Source organism: Megalops cyprinoides, chromosome 2 (genome assembly GCF_013368585.1).
Source record: "Megalops cyprinoides isolate fMegCyp1 chromosome 2, fMegCyp1.pri, whole genome shotgun sequence".
Taxonomy (NCBI): Eukaryota; Metazoa; Chordata; class Actinopteri; order Elopiformes; family Megalopidae; genus Megalops; species Megalops cyprinoides.
The window spans coordinates 24,439,489-24,467,269 of NC_050584.1; the positions used below are offsets into that span (position 1 = coordinate 24,439,489).

Below are 27,781 nucleotides of genomic sequence, written 5' to 3' on the forward strand. Positions count from 1 at the left end.
ACCATGAAAAAACTGATATTTCATGCATTTGCTGTTGCTGAGGCATTACCTTTACAAATTGAACCTCTGAACACCAGCGTATATTTGAAAACTTGTAGGGGGTATTTTATTAATATACACATTTCCTTTGTCAAACAAAGTTAAATTCCAACCTACAGAACACTGAAATTACATTGGGCATACTGAAGCAGGAGGATGCTGCTCTTACTGACACTTGTTATTGACATCCAAATTCACATTAGACTGACTTAAGCAGAAAAAACACCAAAAAAGAAAATGCACTGTTACTGTATAGACCTGAAAGCAGGGGTTGTCTGGGTAATGTAGTCACTAAACAGACCTGACTGCCGTCTGAACTACAGCTCAGCCACCACGGCACAAGTCAGACCCTCATTTCCAGCAGTTTGCCCCTTTTTTTAATGCCACATTGCCATCTCCAGTCAGCTGTTATTAAGCTACAACATGAAATCAGAGGCATTATCAGATTCTCCGCAATGAAGCTGGCTTGCAGTCTCAGCTCCAATCAGCCACCACTTTTTGCTACTGGCAAGTCGCCCCTGGCCAGTCCAGGCAAGCACTCAGCCTTCCAAGAGGAATATCTTCATAAGAAACAAATGGGGACATGCAGATAGCTGATTGGGAAATAAATAAAAGACAGAGAAGGGTAGGGGGGTGGGAACGCAGCCTTACAATTTCAGATACTTACAGGAGATTCAGACTTTGTAAGGCTTTTTTTTTAAATGACACAGCAAGCACATTTTAAGAAGAAATCAGAAACATGCATGGGATTGATTGATGCAAATGAGTGCAGGTAGGCCCCCTTTTATAACAGGAGCTGTCTAATATTAATCGCAGCTCCAACCACTTTGTAATACACAGACAACAACTTTGCAACTGTAATAAAGTGCAACAGAGTCTGAAATTACTGTAAATGTTCCAATGGTTTCATGTGGGGTTACTGGCCAGGAAATATCAATCACCCATATCAGCAACATAGATACTACAGATTTGGATTAAGAATTACTCCTTGAGTATCACCACATTGTTATTTATGCCTGTTCAGCCGGACGAGAGTGTGTCCAGTGACTGGTTGAAATACATCATTGGCCCTTATTACTCATAAGAGACATAAGCCTTTAGTTCAATGGGGAGCATAGACAGGCATACGAATTCTGGAAACAGCCTTGGTCAGGGTAACTGATATATGGGATAGGAACATGCTCCTTGGTTTTTATTATTTGTTTATTATGATTGCTTTTCAGCTTGATGCGTATATTTTCAGTCATTCTGGCTGTTGTGTAACCATGCTACTGCTGTGCGTGCTGTTCCTGTGAAATGCATTTCACATCCCATGCCATATTACCTTTGTCAGTCTCTTCGGAGGAGAACATCTGCCAAAGAAGTGAGTCAAAAACAATAATAATAAACACAACAAAAACAACTGCCAGGCCGAATCCAATTCAGAGGCTCAGGAAACACTCAGAAATGAGCCTCTCTTTAAAATTCGAGAGCTCAGTGTGGAGGCCAGGGCCGGTCCGAATGTAACCCAGTAAAGCTGCTACCTCAGCTATCAGTGTGAAACGTGGGACAAGGGAAACCCCAATAAGGAAATCCATTCCCCTCGCTGTCCATCACAGGCGACTGGAACAAATTGATCACAGAGGCATCTGTGAGATAAAGACGGCCCGGGCAGAGCTACTGCAGAAAAAAAGGAGACCTGTGACAAAAGCTGTGGACCAAGCAGCCAAACTGAGCACACCGCTATACCAGCGTCACAGGTGCAGAGGGGGCACACAGAGAGGAATCCGCCTCACAGAGAGGGTTTAAACCTACGCTACCGTGACACAGCTATCTGAAGCGTCTACAGCCAAAGTCTTCACTCCTCCTGGTTTGATCATGTTTAAAAATACTTGATCTGGACTAGAGCTATTCTAGACATATGACAGGCATCACAAAAGAGAAGACGACCTGTGAAGCAGCCTGTGCAAAGTAGCTGTGAAATGTATCCAAACAGCCAGTGACATTCGCACTGCGCAGCAGTGACACAGATCAGCGTGAGCTCTCAGGGCCACACTTCCACCACTATGATGTGGCATAGCGGCTAATCAGCAGAGCTTGTGACCAAAAGGTTACTGGCTCAATTCCCCGCTGGGGCACTGCTGTTGTATCCATAGGCAAGGTACTTAACCCAGAATTGCCTCAGTAAATATCCAGCTGTATAAATGGATAACATGTAAAAATGGTAACCTATGTAAGTGGCTCTGGATAAGAGCGTCTGCTAAATGACAAGAATGTAATGTAACCCAAAGAGGTATCTCCTGTGCTATCAGTGTCCGAGGGCAAGGCAGTGCAAGGCCAGGGCTCCACAGGGGGGAGACGCCGATGCCAATGCCCTGCAAGGGGGGACAGGAGAGGAGAGGGCACTGGGGGGTCATCTGACAGCCGATTGGACACGCATTCCCTGTTGAGGTTGGGCAGGGCAAGACAGCCGTTTTGCTCGCTCATCCTGCCTGTCCGTCTCTCTCTCTCCCTCCCTCTGTCTCTCTCGCTGTGTCTTTGTTCTTCCTTTCTTTCTTTGATATCAGGGTTCTCATATTAAACTGTTTTTGCCTCAGTGCTAAACTCACCCCCCCACCCCTACCCCTGTGCACCAGGCCAGGCCGGCTCAGCCCCCAGCTGCTGGTTGAGTCTCACACTAACCCTCTTGTTTATATCAGGGACGCAATTAAGTCCAGGCCAAGTAGGGGAGTCCCAAAGAGAGAGGCAAAAGTGCAAGCCTGCGAGTCAAATTTCATAGCCCCCCCCCCAACACACCCCTTCTTTTCGCTCTTTCTTTTCTTCTGGTCAATTTTGGGGAGTATCTCTCCTCTCGCGCCTAACGTTACGCTCGGTTAAAATGTTTTATAGCATTTCTTTTTTAATTTAAAAGATATTCACTTAGAACTTTTCATGTGTTTTTCAGGTGTTTTTTGCTCCACGCTCCCTCGGTGTTTGGAGGTGTTTGTTCGGTACACGCTCCAGACAGCCAGACAGGGCAGTGTCACTGGCACCGAAGCCTTCCTCAGGGTAACGCACTGAAGCGTGTCCACCTACGCGCCGGGCGAATAAACCTGTCTGCAGTGGCGCGCACCATGCCCCCTCCTCCTTCTTCGCGGCAGTGTCTGAGCTTGCTCCTTCCCGCCGTTTCGGCTCGTCCTGTCTTCTTCTTTTTGATCCCGGTGCAGTATTTGTTTTTGTGCAGTCATGAAGCTAATGCAGTCTGAAGGGTTGATATAGGATCTTGGCGCGTCCAGGGGAAAGAGACAGAGGTGTTCTCGACGTGCTGAGCTGTGCCTCAGACATCCTCAGAGGATGGGTCCTGCATGGGCCGGCCCCATCCTCGCGCTCCCTGCACTCTTAGCGCATGCATGTGGTCGTGCATCTGACCCGCGTGTGGCGTGACATCACCGCACAAACCTCCGCTCGACAGAGAAATGGCAGCAGGTATTACCTCACCCCTGCATTTTAATACCCCCGAAATCACAACAATAAAAAAACTCTTTCTGGAGGGAAAACTTGGGGGGGGGGGGGGGGGGGGGGGCGTCCCTTGGTGGGTGAGTGACCTGCTCTGGGTGTCCCCTTATCAACCTTGGCACGGGTTTGACTATTCTGACAATGTGCAGATGAACTCTGTCCAGACATCCAATAGCGGCCTCCCTCACTACCACCAAATCAGAAGTAACGAAATCACACTGTAAAAGGGCAGAAGTGCTTCTAAAGCTGCAAATATCTGCTGTCTGCTCTGTGCACTGATACAATGGCTCTTAAATAGCATATGCATATTTCAGAGTACTGTACGAGATATGAGTGAGCCAAGGGGATGGACAGGCACTGATGTATCATGAGCAGATGCTGTTTCAAAGTATTTAAGTATCTGAGCCATGCGATAACAGAATATTTCGCTACACACACAGACACACAAGCACACACAAGCACACACACACACACACACACACACACACACACACACACACACACACACACACACACACATACATACACACACACAGCTGTGCGTTTTCAACAGGGCCTCAGTGACCCTCCTCCACACCTTGTGAAGTTAACTGCGGCCCCGGTGTGTGTGTGTGGGGCAGGCAGGCAGCAGGCGGCGGTGGGCGGGTGAGGAACGGTGAGGTCACATGTGCTGTATCTGTATGTGTGGTCTCGCAGCCCCGGGGGGGACCTATCCCCGCCACACGTGCGGCCCGCAGAAGCAGTAGTTTCACGCGGAGCTGATAAACGGGGCACTTACTGGCCACTCGGCTCCCTTTATCTCCTAAATTAAAGAGAGGGACCAGCGGGCTGAGCCGCCCCACACACACCGGCCGCCCGGCATTACGGCTGTAACTCAAGCTGCTGCGTTTTAATTACTGGGGCAGTGCCGTGCACCACACACACACCGTTTGTGTGTCGAGACCCTGCTTGATGCAACTGAAACACTGCTGATTTGCCATGTCCCATGAACATGGTGGTTAGAGAGCATAATAGAAGACCAAAGATGCCAGTGATCCCCAGCAACTGGGTGTTCTGTTGATCCTCTCGGCTGGCTGCAAGCATTCTCCACCAACATATCCAAAACGCTTTACATTTTTATTTTTAATTTTTCAATTTCACTTTGGCTTACTTTCAGGGTATAGTGTTCTCTTTACAAAAGTACAAATATCTTGAGGTCAAACCACCATTAATAAACTGACCTAAGTCAGGAGTTTGGAATACTTGGAACTGATTTTGGATTCTTTAAAGTCACCCTGTCTGTCTTTCTCCAGTTTTGCACCATGTGACTGCAACACATTATTTCTGTACACACAAGTTGTGCATTATAAACCCTCACATAAGTAGGTCATTTAAAAGAGCCACATTTACACGTTTAGGTTGCTTTGAGGTTTTCAAACTGACATGCCCATTTCACAGTTGTAAATCTTCTCAGAATGTATTTAATATTAAAAAATGAACGTATAAAACATACTTTTGAATATTCTAGTAGGTGTATAGCTCATATTCACACAATTTTACACTAACTACATCAGAGTAAATGTATGACAAATGCAGGTTTTGAAATATATGCCCAGAAAATTATTTAACATCCATCACTACCTTTTAAAAAATGTTCCTGATGCACATCTGTGAGCTATCACATCCTGCCTTTCGTTTGTTATACAACAGGTATACTAATATAATACCTCTGTGCTACTAGTGCTATACTAGATATTGTATATCATACTATACATTATGGATATATAGTATAATTGTGCAGTAGTGGGAGTGGAAGAACATTTAGCCTGTGCTTGCACTGGTCGCAGGCAAGACATTCTGCTATTTATCGCTTATCAGTCTCAATTTCACAAGCATGGCAAGAAGAATGTTAAAAAATGCAGCTATAGGGCGCTGACGCGTCTGTCCCCTCGATGACGTGGGAGGGGTAAAGGGGCCGGGGCCAGCCCTGACCTCTCGATGACGGCCTTCAGGAAGACGAACGGCCGCTGATGCGTCGGGGGGCAGATAATATATTCTCAACTGCTTTCAACACATGGCGTGACAGACAGCTACGATGGGTGGCCCGTCTGGGGGAGGAGGCGGGGCCAGTGTGTGTGTGTGTGTGTGTGTGTGTGTGTGTGTGTGTGTGTGTGTGTGTGTGTGTGTGTGTGTGTGTGTGTGTGTGCACGCAAGGGGTGGGGCCTGGGGTCAGGGCCAAATCAACAATGCAGGACGTTCCTTGAAGAGCTGCAAAAGTGAAGGTAATGCTGTGCATTTATGTCAGAACCTTAAATTCCATGTCTGCATTTTATGCTCTGAACATAAATAAGTATACTGCGCTGTCAGCAATATCAAGGTTTATAGCCGCCGCACAGAAATTGACGCTGATATCTTGCTGCTTGTCAGTGATAGTTTTAGAACCAGTGCAGAGCGCACACAGTCACTTCTTGTTACAAAGCTATTTCCTGTTGATGAAGATGCCGAACGCTTCACATGCGCTTTGAATAATTGCCTTTATATGGCGAAGGGTACGTCAAGGCCCCCTCATCACTGTTACACGGCGACAAGCAACTGTACTGAACGCAGAAACTGGAAATATTCAATCTGTTCCAGTGACGAACAAGATGGATCTTTGAGCCGAGCTTCCAGCGTTCAATATGATTTCACATTCAAAAAGAGGAATATGCCAGAGAGAAAACAGGGGTAATGGGACCCAAATGTTACGCACAAAAACAAATGTCTTCGAGGAGCAGGAGGTGTAAATCCTACAGACCTGACAAAGGGATAGAAATATGGCTGTGAAATCAGGCATAAATCACAATGGTCTGAAGCCAAACTTTTGGAATGTGGCGGTGACCGTCAAATATGTCTGCAGAAAAGGCAATCTACTGCCCAGACCCGAGTGTGAAAAAGAGTCCAGTACAAGTTCATTAGGGGTCCCCCCCCAAACCCCCCCCCCAGCCTGATCAAATCCCGCCTCCATTGTTCTGTCAGGAATCAGGACTTCATAATATCTATGCGAATGCAGGATGAATATTCTGTTTATCGTTAGACGCATTCCAGTCATCAAAGTGGCTCCCCCCGAATCGTCTCTGAAGATCAGATGCCCTGGTGTGTGTGAGAACGGGGACACTAAGACCTTTAATTTCCTGTGTGAGACAAGGAAACCGCACGACAGCTCGGAGGAGAGGCAGAGGGACTGGTTCTGCCCGCTGCTGCTGCAGAACTAGCCTCCGCACTGATAAAAAAGTTCTTATCCCATCCACCCATCTCCAACACCCCCCACCCCACTCCTTTCAGAAGCTCACCTACCATCACCTACATTATATCCCCGTCAGCTACATGCCTCACGCACGCTCGCACGCCCGCATGCCCGCACGCTCAAGCCTCAGAGAGCGAGGTCCCACAGTTTAGGGAAGAGTTTGAGGCATTTGGCCCTCCTTCTCCTTCCCTCTTCCCTTACAGCCTGCTACAATGGATGAGAGTTAGAGAGAGAGAGAGAGCAAGAGAAAGAGAAAGACAGAGCAGAGAAAGAGAGAGAGAGAGAGAGAGAGAGAGAGCAAGAGAAAGAGAAAGACAGAGCAGAGAAAGAGAGAGAGAGAGAGAGAGAGTTATGAGAGAAAGAACAAGACAGACAGCAAAGAGAGAGAGAAAGAGAGAGCGAGAGAGAAAGAGAGAGAGAAAAAGACAGAGAGAGCAAGAGAGAGAGAGAGTTAGTTTCCAGTGCAGCCCCACTCAGAAAGGCTGGTGGTTCCTCTGCTCCAGCACATCTGGGCTTTATATCAGGCCTTTAATTAATCCTGAGTGAAAGCCAAGCTGTGACAGTTTGACTGGGCAGGCTCCAGCTCTGGGACAGGTCTTGATTTATTGCGACTGAGCCCCAACCAGCGTTGATTTATTTCGGGCTTTTTGGGAAGAGGGGAGGGAGGGAGAGAGGAGGGAGGGCCAGTGGTACCGAACAGAAAACGGCACTGTTGGACTTGGGGGCGGGAGGGGGGGTGGACTGGAGGCTCCTTTTTCTTTTTTTTGCTCCTGTGAGGAGGAAGCACCTCCTGATTGCACTGGCCCCATTGGCGTGCAGTAAACACCGCAAATGCAGCGGATGACAGCAGCCTGTCCTCGGGGCTCGGGGTGAGCGTGGAGGTGCGTACACGGGGGGGTGGGGGAGATCACTCTGGTCCAGGCCCATCCCTTCCAGGCCTTGTGTGTCAGTAACAGAGGCTCCTCAGACCTTATCTCCCTCCACTCAATAAATCCCTCTCTGCTCATTTGGGTTAATCATGACTGTCATCTGAACTCTCTGAGACACAGGCAAGCGGAGCCGTGGGCCTGCTCTCCCTCCATGCTGTCTCTCTCTCTTTCTCTCTTTCTCTCTCTCTCTCTCTCTCCTTCTCTCCTTCTCCCCCCCCCCCCCCATATTTCTATGTGTGCAGTTTTCCCTACCTTTTAAACATGTAAATATTTAAATGTGTAGGTGTGTAAACGGTATGTCCAGTCCTGTGAAACAAGTTGGTGAAAAAAGGAGCTTAAAAGTCAAGTCTCTCACCCTCTCTCTTTCCCTCTACCTCTTTCTACATCTCTCTCTCCCTCTCTGTACCTCTCACTCTCTCTCCTCTCTCTCTCTCTACCTCTCCCTCCCTCTCTCCCCTCTCTCCCTCTTACTCCCTCTGCCTCCTTTGTCTCTCTCTCTCCCTCTCACTCTCTGTCACACAGGGGGAAAAAGGATGTTCTCTCTCTCAGTGACATGTTTGGAGTGTTTGGAGCCAACCTTTCGGGGGGGTATGCCGCTGCCCAGAGCTGCATGCGAGGACACCCCCCTCGGTGGGGGCTGGCGCCGCTCCAGCCTCGAGGTGCCACCGCCAGCGACGCGCCCGTCGCGGTGGGAAAGTGCCTGTGTGACCGTCGCTAATGGTCCCCGGCGCAGTGTGAGGGCTGCCCGTTTCCTCCTGATAAGGACGCCAACTGTCTGTCCGCGCTCCACACACGCAGCCATTACGCCAGGAGGGGCCCGCATTCCCACATATCTGCACCCTTTTTTAACAAAATATCATTATTTTACTAATGCCTCTGACAAAGCAATGGCCTTCCTTAATGCTTTCCACTCACTGGCACGGGAGAAACACTGAAAGTAGCTCCACAAACACCCAGGCCTGCAAACAAGTTTCTAGCAGGGCAATGGACTCATATGCAACTGTTCAACGGTCTGCAGTCTGAAAAAAGGACACTTTTTACGCAGTTGAATAAACAAGCCAGGCATTTTGCTGAGGACTGAGGTAACAGGACAAAAAAAAAAAAAAAACATGGTAAAAAAGAGGGGTCAAGGGTGCCACAGGAAAGCCATGTCAGTGACAGGGTGACCTTAATGGACATAGGGACATCTTGAATGTGAAATTCATATTTGGGATGACTTTCACCCATGAGTTTGGGCTAGTGGGGTCATTGCTGGTTATTTAAGCAGATGAACCCCTACCCCTCTCCCTGAGGAGTGGGGATGAGGGAGGGGGGTAAATTTGGAGGGGCACCGGGGATGACGGTGCACTTGGCTATGCAACTACCCCCCCTCCCCCCAGGGCCCAGCTACACACTCATCTCTGTCAGAAGTCGTCTCTCGAGCGGTTTCAAAACCTGCAATTTCCAGTGATTAATAGCCTTTTACAAAGTCGCTCGTTAGAGGTGGATTCCCACAATGCCTCAGGTGCCGAAGGTGTTTTTGCTCCCTTCTTTGAGCTTAAACATACCAATCACAGAACGGAGTGAAAAAGTGAATTTCTGGAGGACTTAAGAGAGGATTAGATCGTAACCCAGACTAACTGGTTAAGCACAAATTATGCCTGATGCTCTCTTGAGGCTGAATGTCAGACAGTAAAAAAAGCAGAAAAAACCTATTAAGCTGCAAAAGTGGTGTATGTTATGTGAGCAGCAGGTAGGCCGAGCTGGTTGATTTTGCAGTTCTTTTACAAAAAGAACCAAGCAGTAACAAACAAGGTGCTCAAACAGGCTGTCAAGGTGACAGAGAAGAAGCAGATAACAGCAACCATTAAAATGCAAAAACTCCACAAAATTATTTACATTAGTAAAACACAGGGCTTATCAAAGCCGCGAAGTGAGACACAGACAGACAATACATGTATTGACCGTTCGACTGCTCACTCAGGTTCTACCTGCCCTCAGGCGCACAAAGTGCTTTTCATCAGACTGCCTTCATTTAGGTAGGGCAGGTATTCTTCTACAGTTAACTTTCTGCTGGAAGAGCAGAAAATTCAATGAGCCAGACAAGTGCACTGTGCTGAATCACACATTAAATTGCACCGCTGCACATTAAAGAACAAGCTCCAGGCTCCTTCTCCTGCCACCTCCATTCTCACAGGTCCTTTGAAGTAGTACGTCAAAAAAAAAAAAACAAAACAATGTACTGTAATCTTTGCTGACTACTGAACTGTACCCTGACTAAGCCACTTTTGGGGGCTTATCAATGTTGGTGATAAGTGGAGGTGCTAAAATCAGTTGCCTGAAGGTAGGGTAGGGATAGCAAGGGGTAAGCCTTGTCATCCTATCAGAAGCCTGCATGTCACAGAGCCCAGATCAGATGGAATCATGGGAAAATGTTGGCTGAGCAGCAGCAACTCAAGGTGGGTGTGCACAGACAGCCTGGCAGCCACAATACAATAAGAAGCAGCAATGGATAGGCAAAGAGGCTTCTGTCCCAGGAGAGACTGGGATCAGCCAGTCCAAGCTGTCCTGTGAGGGTCCTGGCTCCAGGCTGCCAGAGGAACAGAACCCAAGGTTTGGACCCAGCGTTCTGACTCAGGCCTTGGCCTTGTTTGCGAGGTCGGCCCTGATCTCCGAGCGCTGCCGGCCAGTCGCTGCACTCCCCCCTCACTGGAGGCTGACACTGGCACTTTGAGTACCCCCAGAGGAAATGTGGAATTCCCCCTGCCGAACACACACCCCCATGGCCCACCAAAAGTCACTTATTTTCAGCAGAACGAGACAAGGATCTCTTTTTTTTAACTCATACCATACTTACAAATATCTACAAGAATGTACTGTTTATAAATAGACTTACCCGAAAGGAAACTAAAAATATGATTTTCATCTCGGGCCTTCGCTGGGGTTCAGATTCCAGGCATCTCGCATTTGCGGAAATGGTTGTATATCACCGCTAAGCAAGGGGCATTAAATGACTGCATAGGGCTAAGGTTTAATGGCTACTCCGGGGCGTTTTGGAACAATTTAAAAAGAGCTTGTTAAGGCGTCTAGCTAAATCCGGAGCATTCATACTCATGAAGAATGAACCTGTTGGTGGGTGAAAACAGGCACAGTGGCTTTGCTGTATCAGCGCGGGGTTCTAACGTTACCTCATTTGGGGGCTGCCGCTCCAGCCAGGAGCCTCCGCACACTGACAGTGTCCCCCACACACAGAGCCACATCTGGCACACCCAGCACCGGCACCGGCTAACACACTGCAGTAAAATGCATGCTTCAGTCTACCAGTTGCACTGAAAGCTGCACCTTCCATAGAAGGAAGATAACAAAAACAAAAAACAAAACAAGATTGTCTCTAGTCTCTGTCCTCAAATATTCTCCTTATTGATTTTTTTTTGTTATTTTTGTTATAACTAAGGACAACAATGACAATAACTGATTATTATATACATCATTATTACAATATAATGGTATTACAATTTCTTGTTCCACTTTCTTTATCATTCAATGAAAACGGTTTTCAGTGAAAACTGCCAGAATTTTCATTGGAAAATACTAACAGTAAATTAAATAAAATCCAGAAGAATTAAATGCCTTGAAATATAAAGTAGATTCCCAATGGAACGGGAACATTTCACCGTCATAAACATAAACACTTCCTCAACTAATTAGATTAACTGTGGTCTTCCGATTATGAAACACTACCTTCCAAAAAACCTGGGAACATAGTCGTTTTACATATGAACGTATTCTGCATAACACATTGAAAGACAAGCGAAATGTCCTTCAAACAAAACAGAATTCCTCCTTAAAATGAGGCCAAAACGTTGTTTTCCTAAGACTGTGCTGCCCTGACGTTCCAGCGTGGAAATGTCCGACTTCAAGGCCTCTTGGAGCCCAGCACGTCCATCATTCCTGGGGGTTTTTAGAGGGGACCACCGGAGTGACGGCCCTGCTCTGCGATACCACAGGGGTGAGGCTAATAACAGCGTAAATGTTAGCGCCGGGGCACAGGAAACTCGGCCAGACGGCGTTTGCTGAGAAAAGCGCTTTTCAATGTACACAGCCAAAGAAAAAAACAATGACGGGTCAATCAAGGGCTGAAAATATGGCTACAGTTAACATCTCACACGAGACGCAAATCAAAACCAAAGTATCAGAGCTAATTGCGCGCAATGCATGTTTTATCCTCCGTGGAGACGTGTTTAAGTTTTTCAGTCGTTTTTTTTTGGGGAATCAGGGGGAACGAAAGTGAAAAGCAGAAACATACACATCACGCCGCTCGCAAGCGGGAATTCAGCCTGCCAATGACAGTTAAAGGTGAAGCGGGACTACGAAATTACCCACAACCCAGCTGTCCTGAGGGACGAAGAATAGCAGGACTTCATCTTAGTCACATATTTGGACAGAGTGTGATCATATGATTACTTTTAAAATTTGATGTGGGTCGTTGAATGCATGACCTCCAAAGGATGAAAATACTGAAATACTGGATAGCACCGTGCATATCCTTCTGTGACACTTGTTGAAAACAAAGCCATTTCAGGACATGAATGTATAAAATAAAGAGTTCTGATTTCTTTTTGTTGTTTTATTGAAAGACAAAATATCTGAAGTATTCAGAGCAGAGGCAGAACACTGAAAGTTACAAAAATATTGCTCTCTGAATTATTCTCACGGTTTATTCCTGTAGTATCTTAATTTAATGTACTCACCTAATCTAAGATTTTGGCAAAAATAAGAGAGAAAAAAGGAAAAAAAAAGGTATTACTGGAGTTCACCAACGCATTTAAAATATATCTGTGTTGCTTAATTTCAGTGGTTCAGAGACTTCAACTTGCTTCAACTTCAAATGCTGCAACCCACATGCCTCTAACTGATTCAGCATGCATATATGAGAAATATTCAAAATAACACAAAATATCAAAATTCAGTAATCCTGGTAGCAGAATGATAAATGAAAGAAAATTATAATTATTGTATAAACTCTGGCTACTGATCCTGTGGTCGCTGACCCTGCTATGCAGACAAAAACAATGAGCACAAAAATGCATTACCAGAGAAAAAGAAATGTGTTTATCATGTGTCTGCTTATTTGCTTCCATTCTTAGATGATGAATGTTTATCAGAGTCCTCCACCACTAAACGTGTGATATCTGTGTGTGTGTGTGGGGTGGGGTGGGGTGGAGGGGGGAGCGATTAGCACCTCTCTCTCCCTAATTCGGAGCAGCCGTGCCTCCATCAACGCCGAGAGGTGATTGCCTTGGGACTTGAGGCTTCTCATCCGTTTACCGTGCTACAACACTCGGGTCTCGGCCTTTACAGGCTTGGCTTTATTGCACTGCAGCTTAAGCATGTCTTGGGTTTCACTTGCAATTAATTCCAGCTCCCCCCCCTACCCCTCCACCCCCCGGCGCCCCCTGTGACTGGGAGGTGAACTGAGCCTGCAGCTGCCTGCTGTTTATTTACTCTGCTGCTGCGAGATGCCAGGAGAACGCGGCCGCCCAGGCATTGAAAGATGTTCCTAAACTCGACCCATCTGCGGTGCACCCTCCCCCAGGGGAGGCCCGGCCGCTCTGGCCCCGCACCTGAGAACGCCGGGGGTGGGGAGAGGGCCAGGGAGGGGGGGCGACCCCTGCGCCGGTGCTGCTGCAGCCACCACTGACCTGCCCAGGACAGGCACCGGGATGCTCCCCTGAGACGCATATGCACGGACACACAGCACACAGCAGAACACACACATACACACGCACACATGCATGCACGCCTGCACACACATGGACGCACATTTTCCTCACTTTCTTCCTCCAATTCTTATACTCTCACACTCTTACACTTACACACAAAAGTATTTCTGACATGTAACCACAACAGCAAGTACACACACAAAGGTACCAAGAAATATAACCTAAGAGAAGATAATGATGATGGTGAACCATGAAAAAACTCTGCAGGCAGTAATTTGCTAAATAACACCGCTTCTCCATGTGTACCCATAAATATAATATATACCCATAAATATTATATGTATGTAAATATACATATATGTGGCAGTGCAATTCTGGCTTGGTAATGGGTCTGTATTAATAAATACAACATTATACACTCATTAATTGTAGATGAGGATTATCATGAGACAGAGGTGAAAAATCTGGACAGTAAAAACTAGCATCTGTTCCAGTACTGCTATCCAGCAGGCAATACTCCTAAAGTGCCCCTGAGTAATAATAGAAAATAGCATGCAACATTTATAACAGACCAAATGCAACAATGATCCTAAGAGCTAAATTTATAATAGTATGGAAGTAAGAGTTGAAAAATAAAGTTAAAACATGATTTTTCTTTTTTTATCAGAAGAGTTTGTTTTCTTTCTCCTTGTATCTCTTTGCTTTTTGTTCTAGAATACAAAGTTCTTTTTTCCATATAACTATTCTTCATAAATTTCAATGAAAATGATCACTCTACAGATTTAAATAGCTTTCTAAATTGAATGTACTGTAAATCGATCGTAAACTGAATTGCTAAGTGGCATCATCATTTACCAACACTGTTTTGGCAGACTCCTCGCTTTTCCATTTTGTTTTCTTAAATATGACCTTATAGAGAAAACAGTTATTCCCCCCTGTATCTGAAAACAGATGTCAGCCAATTAATTTCCAGCGCTCAGTCGGTCGGCTCCCACAAAAGGTGAGCGGGGGCAACCAGAGAGCCCTCTTATCTGGTCCTGCTGCACAGCACCGCAGCTGATTTACCGGTCGGCGAACACAGAGCTGCGAAGCGGGAGACATTAAACAAATATTTTTCAATTCTCTTTAGAGAAGTGTGAGCGGGCACAAGGGAAGTGACAGGGTATAACGTACGGCCCACCTGTAGAGTAACGCCCGAGGCGCTCTCTCTCTCCCCCAGCTGACGCGAAAACTACAGCGACGCGGAACGCTGCCTCCTGGACACGCCGTGTCTCTGTGCGAAGGGCTACAATGGCTCATGCGTGAAAAAAATTATTTCTTTTTTTTAACAATGTGACCTGAAGCTGGAATAGATGATCTGTAATGATGCAATCAATCCAAGTTAAATTAAACAACACATCACGCTGTTAAAAATAGAAAAATAGTAAGAAAAAAACATTTTGTAAATATATTTGCAAATTCCTCGTTTGAGAGTTGTCTGCATTTGCTTTGCTTCACAGATAAATGACGTAAAACGACGTTAAATAAATTGAGAATTTATGGAGATTTGATTTCATTATTATTCCAAAAAAATTTTCCATCTGAGACTGCATGTGGTGAATCTTGTTTCACAGATTTTTATGCTTATTTTACTGCGGAAACGGCGAAAGTAATGGCTTTTCAACTGATAAACACATTCGGACTTTTATTCAGCTTTTGGGTCGAGCTGTGTTTGTCGCACACATGTAATTCTATATGACACGACATATTCACATGTGCGTTCCGTTGCATGAAGTAGTTATTTAAATTGATTTGTTGTGATTTGAAGTAGACGAAGTAGACAGAGAATTATTCTTGCAACATTCAACATCTACACATACATAGAGAAAAACATAAAACAAATCATTAATATAACCTTGTAATATAATCTTGTAATCTCATAAGCATTCCTGTTTTTCAAACCGTGTCTCTGCCAGAAATGACACACGCAGCGTGGTTAGTGTACATGCCGTGCCATGATTTGCAGGCTCATTGCGCAGGCAGCAGCGCTATGAGAAACACAGGGAAAATGAAATGCAATGGTGCTTGTACCCACGAAAGGCCGATGAGGCATCATCCTTTACAGCGTATCTGTAAGACATGCTTGTATCTTCCTCGAGCACACGCCTGACTTTTTATTTACCATGAAGGTAGGACATTAATTCCAGATGAACCACCGCGGCGCATGCATTACGCATTACGGGCGGACACCAGATGATATGAAGTTTGCCAGTGCTGGTTTACGGGTTTGTCCACATAGGGGACTGCAGAGAGCCGAGGGGAGAGAGAGCACAGAGAGTCTTCAAATCAATAATCCCAGTCCCTCCCTGACCGAAGTGATATGACAGATGGAGGTTTATGTGCTCTGCAGAACACAGAAGGAGCACCCAGGGCATTTGTCCTCTTTTTTAGTCTGTTTCTTTTTTCACATGAAGAAAAAAAAAATGCAGCTCTCAAAAACAATTTTTAAAAAGTTGGGGTCAAAAAGGACATGAAAATGACTTTGTATGTGTATGTTTTTCATGTAGATGAGCCGTTATGAATTATGAACTACAACTCAGTCTAGCAAGGTTAACTCTTTCACAAATAAGGTCGAAGAGGGCAGACTGAAGGAACGGCTCGGAGCGTGCGGTACCGTACCTCGGCTCTGTCAGCGGCCGAGAGATGAACCGTGTCATAAACACAGGCGTGGCCCTGACCAAGCTTATAAAACACAGAACGGCCATATCACCATCTGTGCCGAGCGGTCAGGGCAACAGAATTCAAAGCGTTGCAGGATTCGGCCCTCCTCTCTGGGTGAGAGAGTAAGCAACCTCTCCATGTTCCTTCCATATCCTGGAAAACACTGCTGGTGGCTGGTTCGGTCTCATTCACCAGCTTTGCATCTTAAACCACAGTTGTGCTCAAAGCCTCTGCCGTCTTATATAATCGCCTGCTTAAAGAGTGCCCAATGCACCCGTTATAGATTACTCTGCAAATAACTTTTCTTGTAATATTATAAAAAAAAACCTCCACATGTAGCTACTAAAAAAACGCACATCTATTTGCATGTACCAAGTCTTGTAAGCTTCAATAAATTTTATGCTGTCACTTGTATCTTCGAGTGAACAATTCCAGTATAACAGTAGTGTTTGTTCTGTACAAGTTCTATGTATCCTACACTACAGCCTTAGTCTTTAGCACATTCCTTTCTGACAGCTAAAGGACTTGAATCTCATCTGAACTAATGCCTATTTCGAGTGAGGGAACACAAAGCAAACAGCACTGATATATGCCTTGCTAAGCATTTGTAAACAGATTCACACATTTTTTACAGTTAGCGCTTTTCCTGTTTGTTTAGCAGGGGCCATTACCCGGGGTCAGCTAAGGCGCTAACAGTTTAGCATCTGATACATTTGTAACCTGCTTGCACAGCAGTGTTAAGTGCCCCGCCCAGGTTTTGAGCCTGGGTTTAATGTGGAAGGGGGGGGTGGGGATTGGCCACATCCCACACTAGCCAGCCTGGTTGGGCCAGTGCTATCTGCATTATGGATCAGTGTTGACTGTCCTGGGGACGTTCCTTTAAAATGCTGGACCCCGGCTGTCATTTCGGGCACTGACAGCCATGATGAATGGATGCCCGCCGCCGATCATTCCCATTCATCATCCCTGATTGGGGCAGATCGCTGCTCTGATTGGCTAATTAGGCTCATCTGTAACCATTACAGGGGAGAGAGGGAGACAGCTGCTTCACACGGAAAATTACACACCAGGCCAGAGTAGCACCTGAACATAAGAAGGGGGAACCAGCAACTCTTCAGACGCCATTCATCAGGTTTCATTTCACATCTGTGTAGGTATTTTGTCACATGCTTACAGTAAATGTGCGCTTTAAGTGTATTCTTTCAGTTTCATTCATGTACAGCTAAAACCCAAAATAAAAAAAAAAACCTTGTGCTTGTCCATTACAATTCAGGAGGTGGCTTCAGCAAATGGAGCAGACATTTTGTAGTGAAAACAGAGCAAAACAAACAAAAACAAAAAAAGCATGTTAAAAAAATACAGGCCTAATCGAGTTCTGAGGGAACGGACTGGGACGCAGACCTTTTTCCCCTTTGTTACCGAAAAAACATGTTTCGGGAGATGGTTTTTTCGGGTTGCATGGCAGGATCGGGAGGCGTCCATAAAAGGATCCCTCCGGCAACATACCAGGGCACGGACCGCGGTGGCCCAGAAGACAACAGACGGCGTTATAGCATTCTGGGAGGGCAATGAGGCAGAACTGGCCAGGGGGGTTCGGGCCAGCTGCTCGGGGGCCGGCCAAAAATGTTCGGCGCTGCGGCGCGTGATTTCCTGTGAACGGCCCTCTCTGAGCTTTGACGTTTGATTTCCAACAACAGAGGGGAGAAAAAGAAGAGGAAAAAAAGACATGCTGTCCCAAGCGCAGAGCAGCTAGTGAAACTCCACACAGAGCACACACACAGCAGACAGGATGAGGAGACAGGGACCCAGCCTGAGGCATATTCTTTTTTTTCCTGCTAATGGCTCACAACACCCACCCTTTAGAAATTAAGATGGCACTTGGCTGATTTTTCTAATAAATTTTCTTTTTGAGGATACATACAGATTTTGTACTTCCCAGCTATGCTGCTCCTGTTCCCTTTTTTTCCTAATCCCTTTTGTTGTGGACTAATTCAGCATGTGGGTTTATATTCAGTTTTAAGAACTCCACTGAGAGTGAAAAATGTGTTTTTCTGCGCAACACCAGGTTCTTGACATGGAAACTTCCTCCAGCCGTTCAAGTGCAAGGACTGGCTGCGTAAAAAGGTGGGATCCACCGTTCATCCCCGATGACGGCCTCGCTGACCGCGGCCCCTGCGGTTCTCAAACGTCTGCCATCTGCAGGACCAGGCCCCGCCGAGCGCCACAGAATTGGGCTTCGCTTTACGGCCCGGTGCGAGAGAAACAGCCGCTTTGTAAAGAGCGCTTCACACCCTTTTAAAAGCCTGCCCCCGTTAGAGGAAATTCCACAGTAATCTACCATTCCAGGCGCTCTGAGCTGCGAGGATGTGAGAAATGCACGGTCCAATCTGCACCACGGCGGACCCCTCCCACCTTGCCCCCGCTCCGACCCTTATCACCGGGATTGGACTGTAAGCCCGGAGCCTGCCAATGGCGGAGAGGAAGAGCGTGGGCAAAATACAGATTACAGTGCCCCACACTGATGAGAATGCTCGCTTACAGACACCGTGGTGTCCTTACAGCACTCTGACCCTATAGCACTGGATGGCAGACGCTTGTAATTACGCTTGAAACATATGACAGCTAATTAGCAAACACTTAACACCTCACATGCAGAGACCCATTAAGCTGTTGTGCCTGTTGCCAAATAACAGAGCACAAAATGAGGAACCAGCCCCACTGGTATGAGTGGGGCATGTAACATGGTTTAAATCAGACCTGTTGGGCTTGCCAAACACACGTTCCTCTGATGGGGCGTCTATAAATCCATGAGAGACAACTATAACTACAGCTCTGGGCGAGAGCGCGCCACCAAACAGCGCAGCTTTCCGTGAACGAGAGCAGCGCAGTTACCGACGTGAACCGCTAATAAGCATGCCGCTCGTCACTCACCCCTGGCAGGAGGGTCCGGGGGGGTGTCTGGTTCGCCGGAGGAACGGGTCGGTGCGGGCCGGGTGTTACGAGGCCGAAGGGAACTGCTCACCTGGTCCAAGTCAAATATCCCCTCCAAACAAGACAAGAGGGGAAGGAGAGATGCCCGGATTCCTGGCCAGGCACCCACAGAGAGGAGAAGGAGGGTTTGAAGGAGAATGGCTGGAAAATACCCAAACAAATGGGTCCATGGCATAGGCCAAAGCAAAACTAAAACAAAAAAGCTATTCTTCAAAGCACACATTCCCCCCTAACAATTTCATATGCATTTTATTACTTTTTTTTTCTCTAAGAGCTATAATTCAGAGTACAGTACTTAACAGAGTATGGCAACGGGTTGCTTTTGATTTGCCTCAGGTAATTTTATGCAATATTACACGGTTTGATAATTTCAATACTTTTTTGAAATGGAGACTTTGCCAAAAAAAAAAAAAGTTAGTTTGGGCGTGTACAGTGTGTGTGACACTGGATATTCCCGGGCCAGAAGATCCCTGACCGCACACGTGCGGGCGTCATTAGAGGAGACGAGATGATATACAACATGCCCCCTCATACCAAACCAAATGTATTTAGATGCAATTAGGGACAATTTCCCCGTTAGGAGCAGGCGGGAGAGTGCAGCCACACATGGTTCTGCTTACGGGCTGCTGTGTTTCGGTTATGTCATGGTTACATGCTTCCACGCACCGAATGGAAAACATGGGTTTTCGCTATGACGGGTCAGTGGATTCACCATTTAAAAATGTGTCTCAAACACACCGCTCTGCTTAGCTGCATTATGAAGATTAAAGCGATCAAACTGACTGATGTTAAATATATGTATTTTGAAATGAATGATTTTAATACCAGGTTTATTGTTTTAGGCCAGAAAAGACAAAGGAGAATCTGGATTTTATATTCAACAATACGAATGATCATGCTGATTATTATTAAGACAGTACCAAGAGTTACACTGTGAGGCGCTAACTTTCTCTCACTCCATAACATGGATATATCAAATGCACATTTCATTACCATTTAATTCATTAATATGAATAACAGGGTTTTCCAAACTAATGTGAAAACCATACTAACAATAATGGGCCAGTCAAAAAAATATTAAGAGATGACGTACGTATATCAAAAATTTTCTGAAACTTCCATAAAATTCTATAGTGGTATTTGATACATTTATTGCTCTTCAGTCAAATAAACAGAGTTCGAGACGCTGCATGTTTGTACAGTAAGCACAGAGGAGACTGTGTAATAGATCAAAAGATCCTTATCCCTACGCGTGCAACGTTAGCCCATTAAGCCAGCTGAGAATAAAGAGCACAAGGCCTATAAAACATCACACTATCAACTGTCATTAACTCATAATTGCACTATTGAGTTATACGTTTGTGTGTGTTTGTGTGTGTGTCAAATGACACAGTGGACAGCTGCCAAGATTCGAACTCATCCACTTGGAGGCGTTTATTTATTGCTTAGCACTGAAAACGATAAGCTGAGTTAATTTAAGGCGGTTTCCAGACAGACAGTGCTAGTAAAAAACCGCGTAACAGTAAGATGACCATTGCCTCATGTATCACAGCACAGTACAAGACAGCACTGCTTGTGGAATAACTGCCAAGACAATCATGATTCAACACCATTAAGTCTTAAAGTCTTAAAGTGTTGGCGTAAAATACTGCTTGGAAACACAATTAAAATGCTAAGAAGGCTTCAATCATTTTTTTTCCTTCCGCAGTTACACCAAGAATACAAGTGTGGTCACAATGACCAAAGCGTTTGTGCATCTGCGCGTGTGTGTGTGTATCAGGTTGGACTTGGGCGTAGCTGGGAATGGGTTATGTAAACACAATGCGAGTCAATGAGAAGTCCCTGCAAACAGAGCTAACACATGTGCGAGTGGGCCGCATTTTTCCCTAGTTTGGGCATTTTCTCAGCTCCTGTTTGAGTTCCCGCAAAACCTGGCCCGGGGAGAAACCAGATCCGAGCGCGTCGTGGAGACGCATGATTCACCCGGGACAGGAATAGCCGCGCGCCTGCCTGTGCGCACACAGGAAACCTGGCCGATCTCAAACTGGGGGAGACCTGCCCGAGCGGCCCCACGCTGCCAGACCACCCTTCCCTCCCCCCCGCCCAGCTGGGGCCTCCCACAATGCAGCAGGCCCGGAAAACGTCCACCTACCGCGAACAGAATCCTCAACATCAACCGAGCTAGCCTGATGAGCCAAGTGAAAGATTAGCATAAGTGCTTTTCTGTTGCAAAAATCCTGAGCAACATGTCGGTGAAATCACTTCCTGAAGAAAGTGGAAGCTAAAACACGCTGGCAGTCACTTTTGTTAATCAAAGTATTCAAATGAGAAAAGTCAACGCACAATTTAGGCTTTTTAGTAATTTTTTAGTAATTCTTCAAAAAGAAAAGGAAGGCCTTGCCTTTCTGTGAGGTTTCAGACATGCTTGTGCATTTTCTGATTTGGCTCTCATAATTTCAAAGGCTAAGACTTGTTTAAAATAAGCACTCTTAAGTCCACTCTTTACTCCATACTGATTGACTGATCACTGACATACTGTACACTCGGCCAAGGCATTGGCTGATTCTACACCAGCAGTGTCCTCACCTGCTCAGATATACACAGGCTTTTAGGCTTCTCGAGATGTCACTCAACCAGGACCTGACTATACCTGGAACCATGGGCGTTCCCAGTTCCCATTGATAAACAGCTTGATTCAGTCCTGAACAGGCCCAAAGGCCAGAGGAATGCTTTGGCCTCCAGTGGTCTCCAGCATTGGAGATGAAAGCCAGTCTATGCACAGAGAGCACTGTCAGAGCACCCTCGTCCTGTTATCTGCACTAACCGCAATAACAGTGAACAAGGGGCAGACTGAATGATTCAGACCTACTGTTACACGGCTGTCTGAGTCTCTGCTGCTTGAAATGAACGGAAAATAGAGGGTAAGGAGGAGGTATCGTGGATGAGACGGTCTGGCTTCCAGCGTTAGCGCCACGCTGGATGCTCTGTCGGACAGCAGTATTTCGTGTCAAACAGCTGCAGCTGCTGAGTCCCCTTCCTGTACGCATGTTCTTAATTAGAGAAACAGAAACACGTTATATAAATCAATAATTACAGCATGTAGGCTGTACGGTTATAGACGGCAGAGAAACCTCTGCTGGAATTCCTGGCCGTTCACGTTGAATAAAACAAACCCTAAATCTGCCAAGTCGCTGCGGTTTTTTCATGTCGGGAGAGGTAGGAAGTGTTTTAACGTTTCAATCACAACAAGCCAAAGTGAGACCACCGTGCGGGGATCCAAAGGGCCGTGGCGACGCGGGGCGGCTCCCCACTAGCGCCTCCGTCTCCGCGCGGTGTTGCGCAACCCCGCGCCGAACAATAGCGTCGGCCTCCACATTGGATGGGATCCGGACGCGCCCGCTGTTCCTTTCATGCCGGGGTCGCTTGCTGATCGCTGGCACCGCTACGTTAAACACACAGCCGTATTTCTGTCATGATTCACAGGATCAGTCGCTTTCTTAATATCTGTCTTTCTTTTTTCTCCCCCCCCCCCCCCCCCCCCCCCCCCCGCCCCCCCCCCCAAAACCTTCTCCTTTTGCTCTTTTAAGATGTGGAACACTAGTCGACTTCGATGCTTCTAAATTCTGGGAAACTCGAGGGTTCTCTGTAGACTCCCAGCAGCGGGCCCACTCCCTTTTGGCAGCAGTTCACAGGAGACTCCATGCAGATCAAATATTTCTGTTTGAAATGATCTAGGAAAACACACCCCACCAGGCTGAATGTGTGTGTGAGCGCGTGTGCATTTCTGTGTGCGTGCATGTGCATGTGCGCGCGTGCGTGCGTGCGTGCAATCATGTATGCAAACGTGAGCACGTCTGTGTGGGTGTGCGCGTAAGAGACTTTTCGGCATCCCCTCCGAAACCTACCTCGACGTAGTCCTTGGCGTGACCCCAGTCTCTCTTGGAGTCCAGATTGCCCAGGCTGAAGCAATCCAGTTGTCCCAGGTGAATCTTAGCCACCGAGCGGCTAATTTTCCGGGTTACGAAATTGGCTCCTGCGATGAGGATCAAAGGGGAGAGAGAGGAGATGATATCAGTGAGGCCGCAGCCCGAGAGTGCTTTGTTTGGACGCGGAGGAGCTGGAACCCCGCAAAACGCGGGGGCCCTTCCCGGCCCCTCCTGTCCGCGCAGACAGCGGGCCGTGGCCCAGCCCGCTGCAGGAGAAAGCCCAGAAGCTGGGGAAAGCAGAAGTCAAAGCGATCTGTTTTCACCTCAGATTTCAGCCATTACACAAGCCCTTTTTTTCATATTAATTCACCATTTCAATATTAAACCCAGGCCCGAGGCCAAGGAAAATCTATTGGAATGTCAGTTTATCAACAGAAAATTCAAGAAGTTACACAAAAGGGTAAAGACTAGTGCAGAGCAAAGCCGCGGCGGACCACCCCGGCTCTCGACCTCCCCGGGCTGGTTCAGAACTCCGCAAACCCAGTGCCCGCTGCCAGACCGCCGCCCCGGCACCGCGCTTTTGGACAGAACACTCCAGATTTTTATCTATGGAAAAACAAATGATCGTCTAATTGCTGTGCCGCACTGCAGCTAAAATATGTCCTGGTTTTTTTTTTTTCGGCGCAGCCCTGGTCGCTGGTGTTCTCCTCGATTCCAGACTAAATCGCGAACTTTTCGTTAACTTTGAGAGCTGTGGAGCACTGCTGAAACAAGTAGGAAGTCTGGGGTAAGAACGACACTGAGGCTGTGCGGACATAGTACTCCGATGTTTCCTTTAATCTCAAAGGTGCTGTTAAAGTGGTGTCAGTGTCACGTCGTTATCATGGATAACAGTCTGAGTCCATACACAGGCATGGCTCTCTTCCATTGTAATCCAAGATTTACACCCTTAATACTTCTGGTTCAAAAACAGAAGACACATTTATGACCAGTGCCTCTACAAATATTTTGTAATGAACTTACTCTTTATCACAGAGGTTTAAGTGTGTTGCCACATATTGTGTTTTTTTTTAACCTTTTTAAGAGAAATTATTGTTTAGTTATTTTTCATTTGCATGTTTGTTGTAATCCTATGTGGTCTACTGTAAATTTAAATCAAGCTAGAATATACCAGTGTAACAGTCCCTATATATGAATGAAATATTTGCATAAAATATGTATCACAGACACCCTCTTACATTGACATTTTATTATCATTATTATTATTTTATTTATTGTCAGTATTAAATATGCTGTAATCTCACTGACTCTTGTTTCCTAACTTTACATCAAACAAACATATATTCTGTAATAATACAGCATCATACCAACACACACAAAAACAGACACCTGAAAGAGGGATTTTAAATCCTCCTTTTTTTCCTCTAAATCAATTAGAAACATACTTGTGTGATTTTATGTCATTAAGGTCAATAATTTAAATTAAGAACAAAATTTATTCCAATTACATTTGAAAACAAAAAAGTGGAGTCTGAACTTGTCTTCATGTCTTAAAATAAAATGTTTTAATTATATTTGTGCTCTTATGCTAAAAAACACAAAAAAGACACAAAATTGGTATACAAAATTATATGGAAGTAGCCTTTTAAAAAAAGATTTCAAAGCAAAATCGTGTGTGGATCATTTGTGAGAGATTTTAGATGTTTACTTTATGGCTGTTTTCCCTCAGTTTGATGTACTTTAAGTTTCCAGTTACAGAGCCTGCAGATTGCAAACCCTGCGATGAAAATGGCCGATAATTGTGGTAAACTCAAAAAGCCTTTACATACACTCAGGGTGGGGGGGGACACGTTCGGCCTGCTGGTGTGGTGCGGCACGGAAAGCAAAGCAGAAGCCCACAGTCGACGCCGTGCGCAGTCGGCTAAACGTAATTACCAGGACATTCTCTTTAAAAAGTGGGCGTGAGGAAAGAAGGAATACTCCCAGACGTGCACTAAGCTGCTCTTTTCTATAATCAATTACCGTAACTCCCCAAAATCCTCTGTGTTTGACCGGAGGAATAAAAACGTCACCAGAACCTAGGAGGAGACACACCGTGCGGGCTGCGGTGTGGGAGGAGGGCGAAGCAACGTCTCCCTCCACGACCCCACTGCCTCCTGGCCGATAAACAAAGCGCTGACACCTTTTTCACTGGAATAAATTTCACTCGGCTTCACACTTCTGCTTACCCCTTGAAAATACTCAAACTTTCTCACAATTCATTTGCCAAATGACTAGACCGACAGTATAAATCTTCACTGTCTTTAAAGGAATGTTTCTTTGAACTTTTTTTTTTTATCCTCCAATGGGACAAAAAACAATAAATCAAAACATTAATATATGTTTTTATGTTGGAAAGGATCACAGAGGACAATGACAAGTAAAATGGAAAAGAAAAAAAAAAAATTATTTTGACTTAGAAATTAACTGATTATTTTATGTTTTTGCGTGTAACACGTTAAATTCCTGCCTCTTAACCAGTTAATTACTGAAGCTATTCTCCTGTTATAGCCCCACTGCCTACAAAGCAGGTTTTCAGAAATTTGGAGCAAAGAGAAAACATGAACAACAAAAAAAAAAATAGCAAATTTCAATGACATATAAATATATGTCCCCCAGTTTAATGCCCTGTTTATAACCAAGTTTTCTGAAAACAGCAAAAATACAGACTGATCAACATCATGGGATCACATGGGACCAACATGGTATTACAGTTTGAAGAAGGTAGAACAGGACATTTAAAAATGAAAATCAAAGCAGCTCTGTTCTAGATGATCATATCTACTCTGTGAGGGATTTATATAAAAAGCAATGAATTCCGCTGCACGGTCCAGTTCACATAAAACTTATCATAAGTGCGGAGACAGGTATCCGTCGCATCCAAGAGGGGTCCACCCACAGCGCTCCGCGCCTGCGGCTCTCTCCCTCTCCCCCCCTCGGCGTGAACGCCCCAGACACCCACAAAAGCGGCGTTATCTTCGGCGGCCCTGGCACTGCGCTGGCCGGGAGCTTGCGGGGTCCTGGCACAGAGCCGCGGCTTCTTATAACATACACACCTTTCATTTACCAACAGCCGCGAAGCTCGCCAACAAGGGGGGTGGGGGGGCATGCTCACAAAGGGCCCTTTATGAGGGCCTGCCGTGGCCCTGGCGATACGCTGGAAACACAGCTGATCCGCATTACGGGACCCGGGGCAGGTGTGCTGCCTTTCGCCGTTCCCATACTCTCAGGCTAACTTTTACATCTCAACAAGAAAGCACCCAGTCAATCGATCTAACCTGGACCCGCTGCGAACGACAGTGTCTAACAGCAAAACAGCACTGCTGACTGCCAAATTTTTTTTAATTTTATTTTTAATTTTCTTTCCTCTCAGTCAATTGCAGTTCTTAAATTACTTATAATGCTGTTGTGGAGAACCATTCATACACATCACACTGGTACCTACATGGTTTTAAATTTTTTCCCCTTTTAAAAAAAAAAAAAAAACATGGTATATGTTTCTTGTACACTCTGCAAGTCGCAAGTATTTCAGGCATAGACTGTAATTATGTACTCGCTGCCTGCTTCCAGTGGGTTGAGTGATGACGAGAAACAGGTACTGTGGATTTAGCCACAGGAAAATCTCATGAATTCAATCATGCAGACGTTCACTAAATTTTTGTAATTATTAAATGCAAAAAAAAAAAAAAAATTGAAGGGCAGGGGTTGAGAAAAAAAGGAAAACAGTCAAGACGTTGAGTGAAAGCAGTGGTGAGAAAGTTCCTGAACATTTATTTTGGGAAGATGTACTGTTGTGTAGAGCCAGTGTTAGCTCTTGTGTGTGTGCAGTTCTGATGGAGCAGGCACTGTGAATGGGGTTTTCGTGTGGACCTACTCTTGTTGAGAGGGGGTTCTATGCGGAAATTTTGCGAGTTGCAGTTTGGTGCAGCAGGTGTTTTGTGAGTGGAGCTTTGATGGAGTCAGCCTTTAGGTGGCTGAGGTTTTGATGTGGACAACATTAACTGTAAGTGAGTGGGGTTTTGATGCTTTCTGCCTTACTGTAGGTGAGTGGGGTCTCAAAGCAGTTGGTCCTGGATTAGTTGAGTTTTGGATGTAGTCAGCCTTACCCTAGGTGAGTGGAGTTTTGAAGCAGTTGGCCATGAATGAGTAGGATTTTGACGCAGCAGGCCATGAATGAGTGGCGTTTTGATGTAGTCAGCCTACACTGTAGGAGAGTGGTGTTTTGATGTAGTTGGCTGTACTGTAGATGAGTGGGGTTTGGATGCAGCCCACATTGGGTGAGTGGGGTTTTGATGAGGTAAGCTTTGGATGAGCAATGCTTTTATATAGTCAGCCTTACTGTAGGTTACAGAGGTTTTGATGTAGTTGGCCATACTTTAGGTGAGAGGGGTTTTGATGTAATCGGCCTTACTCTACATGAGTGGGGTTTTCATGCAGCCCACATTAGGTGAATGGAGTCTTCATGCAGCAGGCAGTGGATGAGTGGGGTTTTAGATGTTGCCCACATTAGGTGAGGGAGGGGTTTGATGTTCCCAGTGTTTACACAAACATCAGAGGGAGCGGAGGTAGCATGTGAATCACTGTGTGCATGTCTGCCTATTCGTTCATGTGGGTTTGGAAGAGTTTGTAAGTGTATGCGTGTGTATGCCTTTTCCTGCCTGTAGAGTGTGTGTGTGTGTGTGAGCGCGCACTGTGTTGCCTGACGCCCGCGCTCGCAGA

At 45.9% G+C, this 27,781-nt stretch overlaps 1 protein-coding gene across 2 annotated transcripts in view; it reads right to left on the reverse strand.

Annotated features, from left to right (window-relative positions):
- Positions 1-27,781, reverse strand: part of gmds (GDP-mannose 4,6-dehydratase) — a 263,585-nt gene that overhangs the window by 117,545 nt on the left and 118,259 nt on the right. For both annotated transcript variants that reach the window (XM_036522630.1, XM_036522629.1), the window contains one exon: positions 23,003-23,130. In XM_036522630.1, the coding sequence (XP_036378523.1) occupies positions 23,003-23,130 (128 nt within the window). The remainder of the gene's footprint in view (positions 1-23,002; positions 23,131-27,781) is intronic.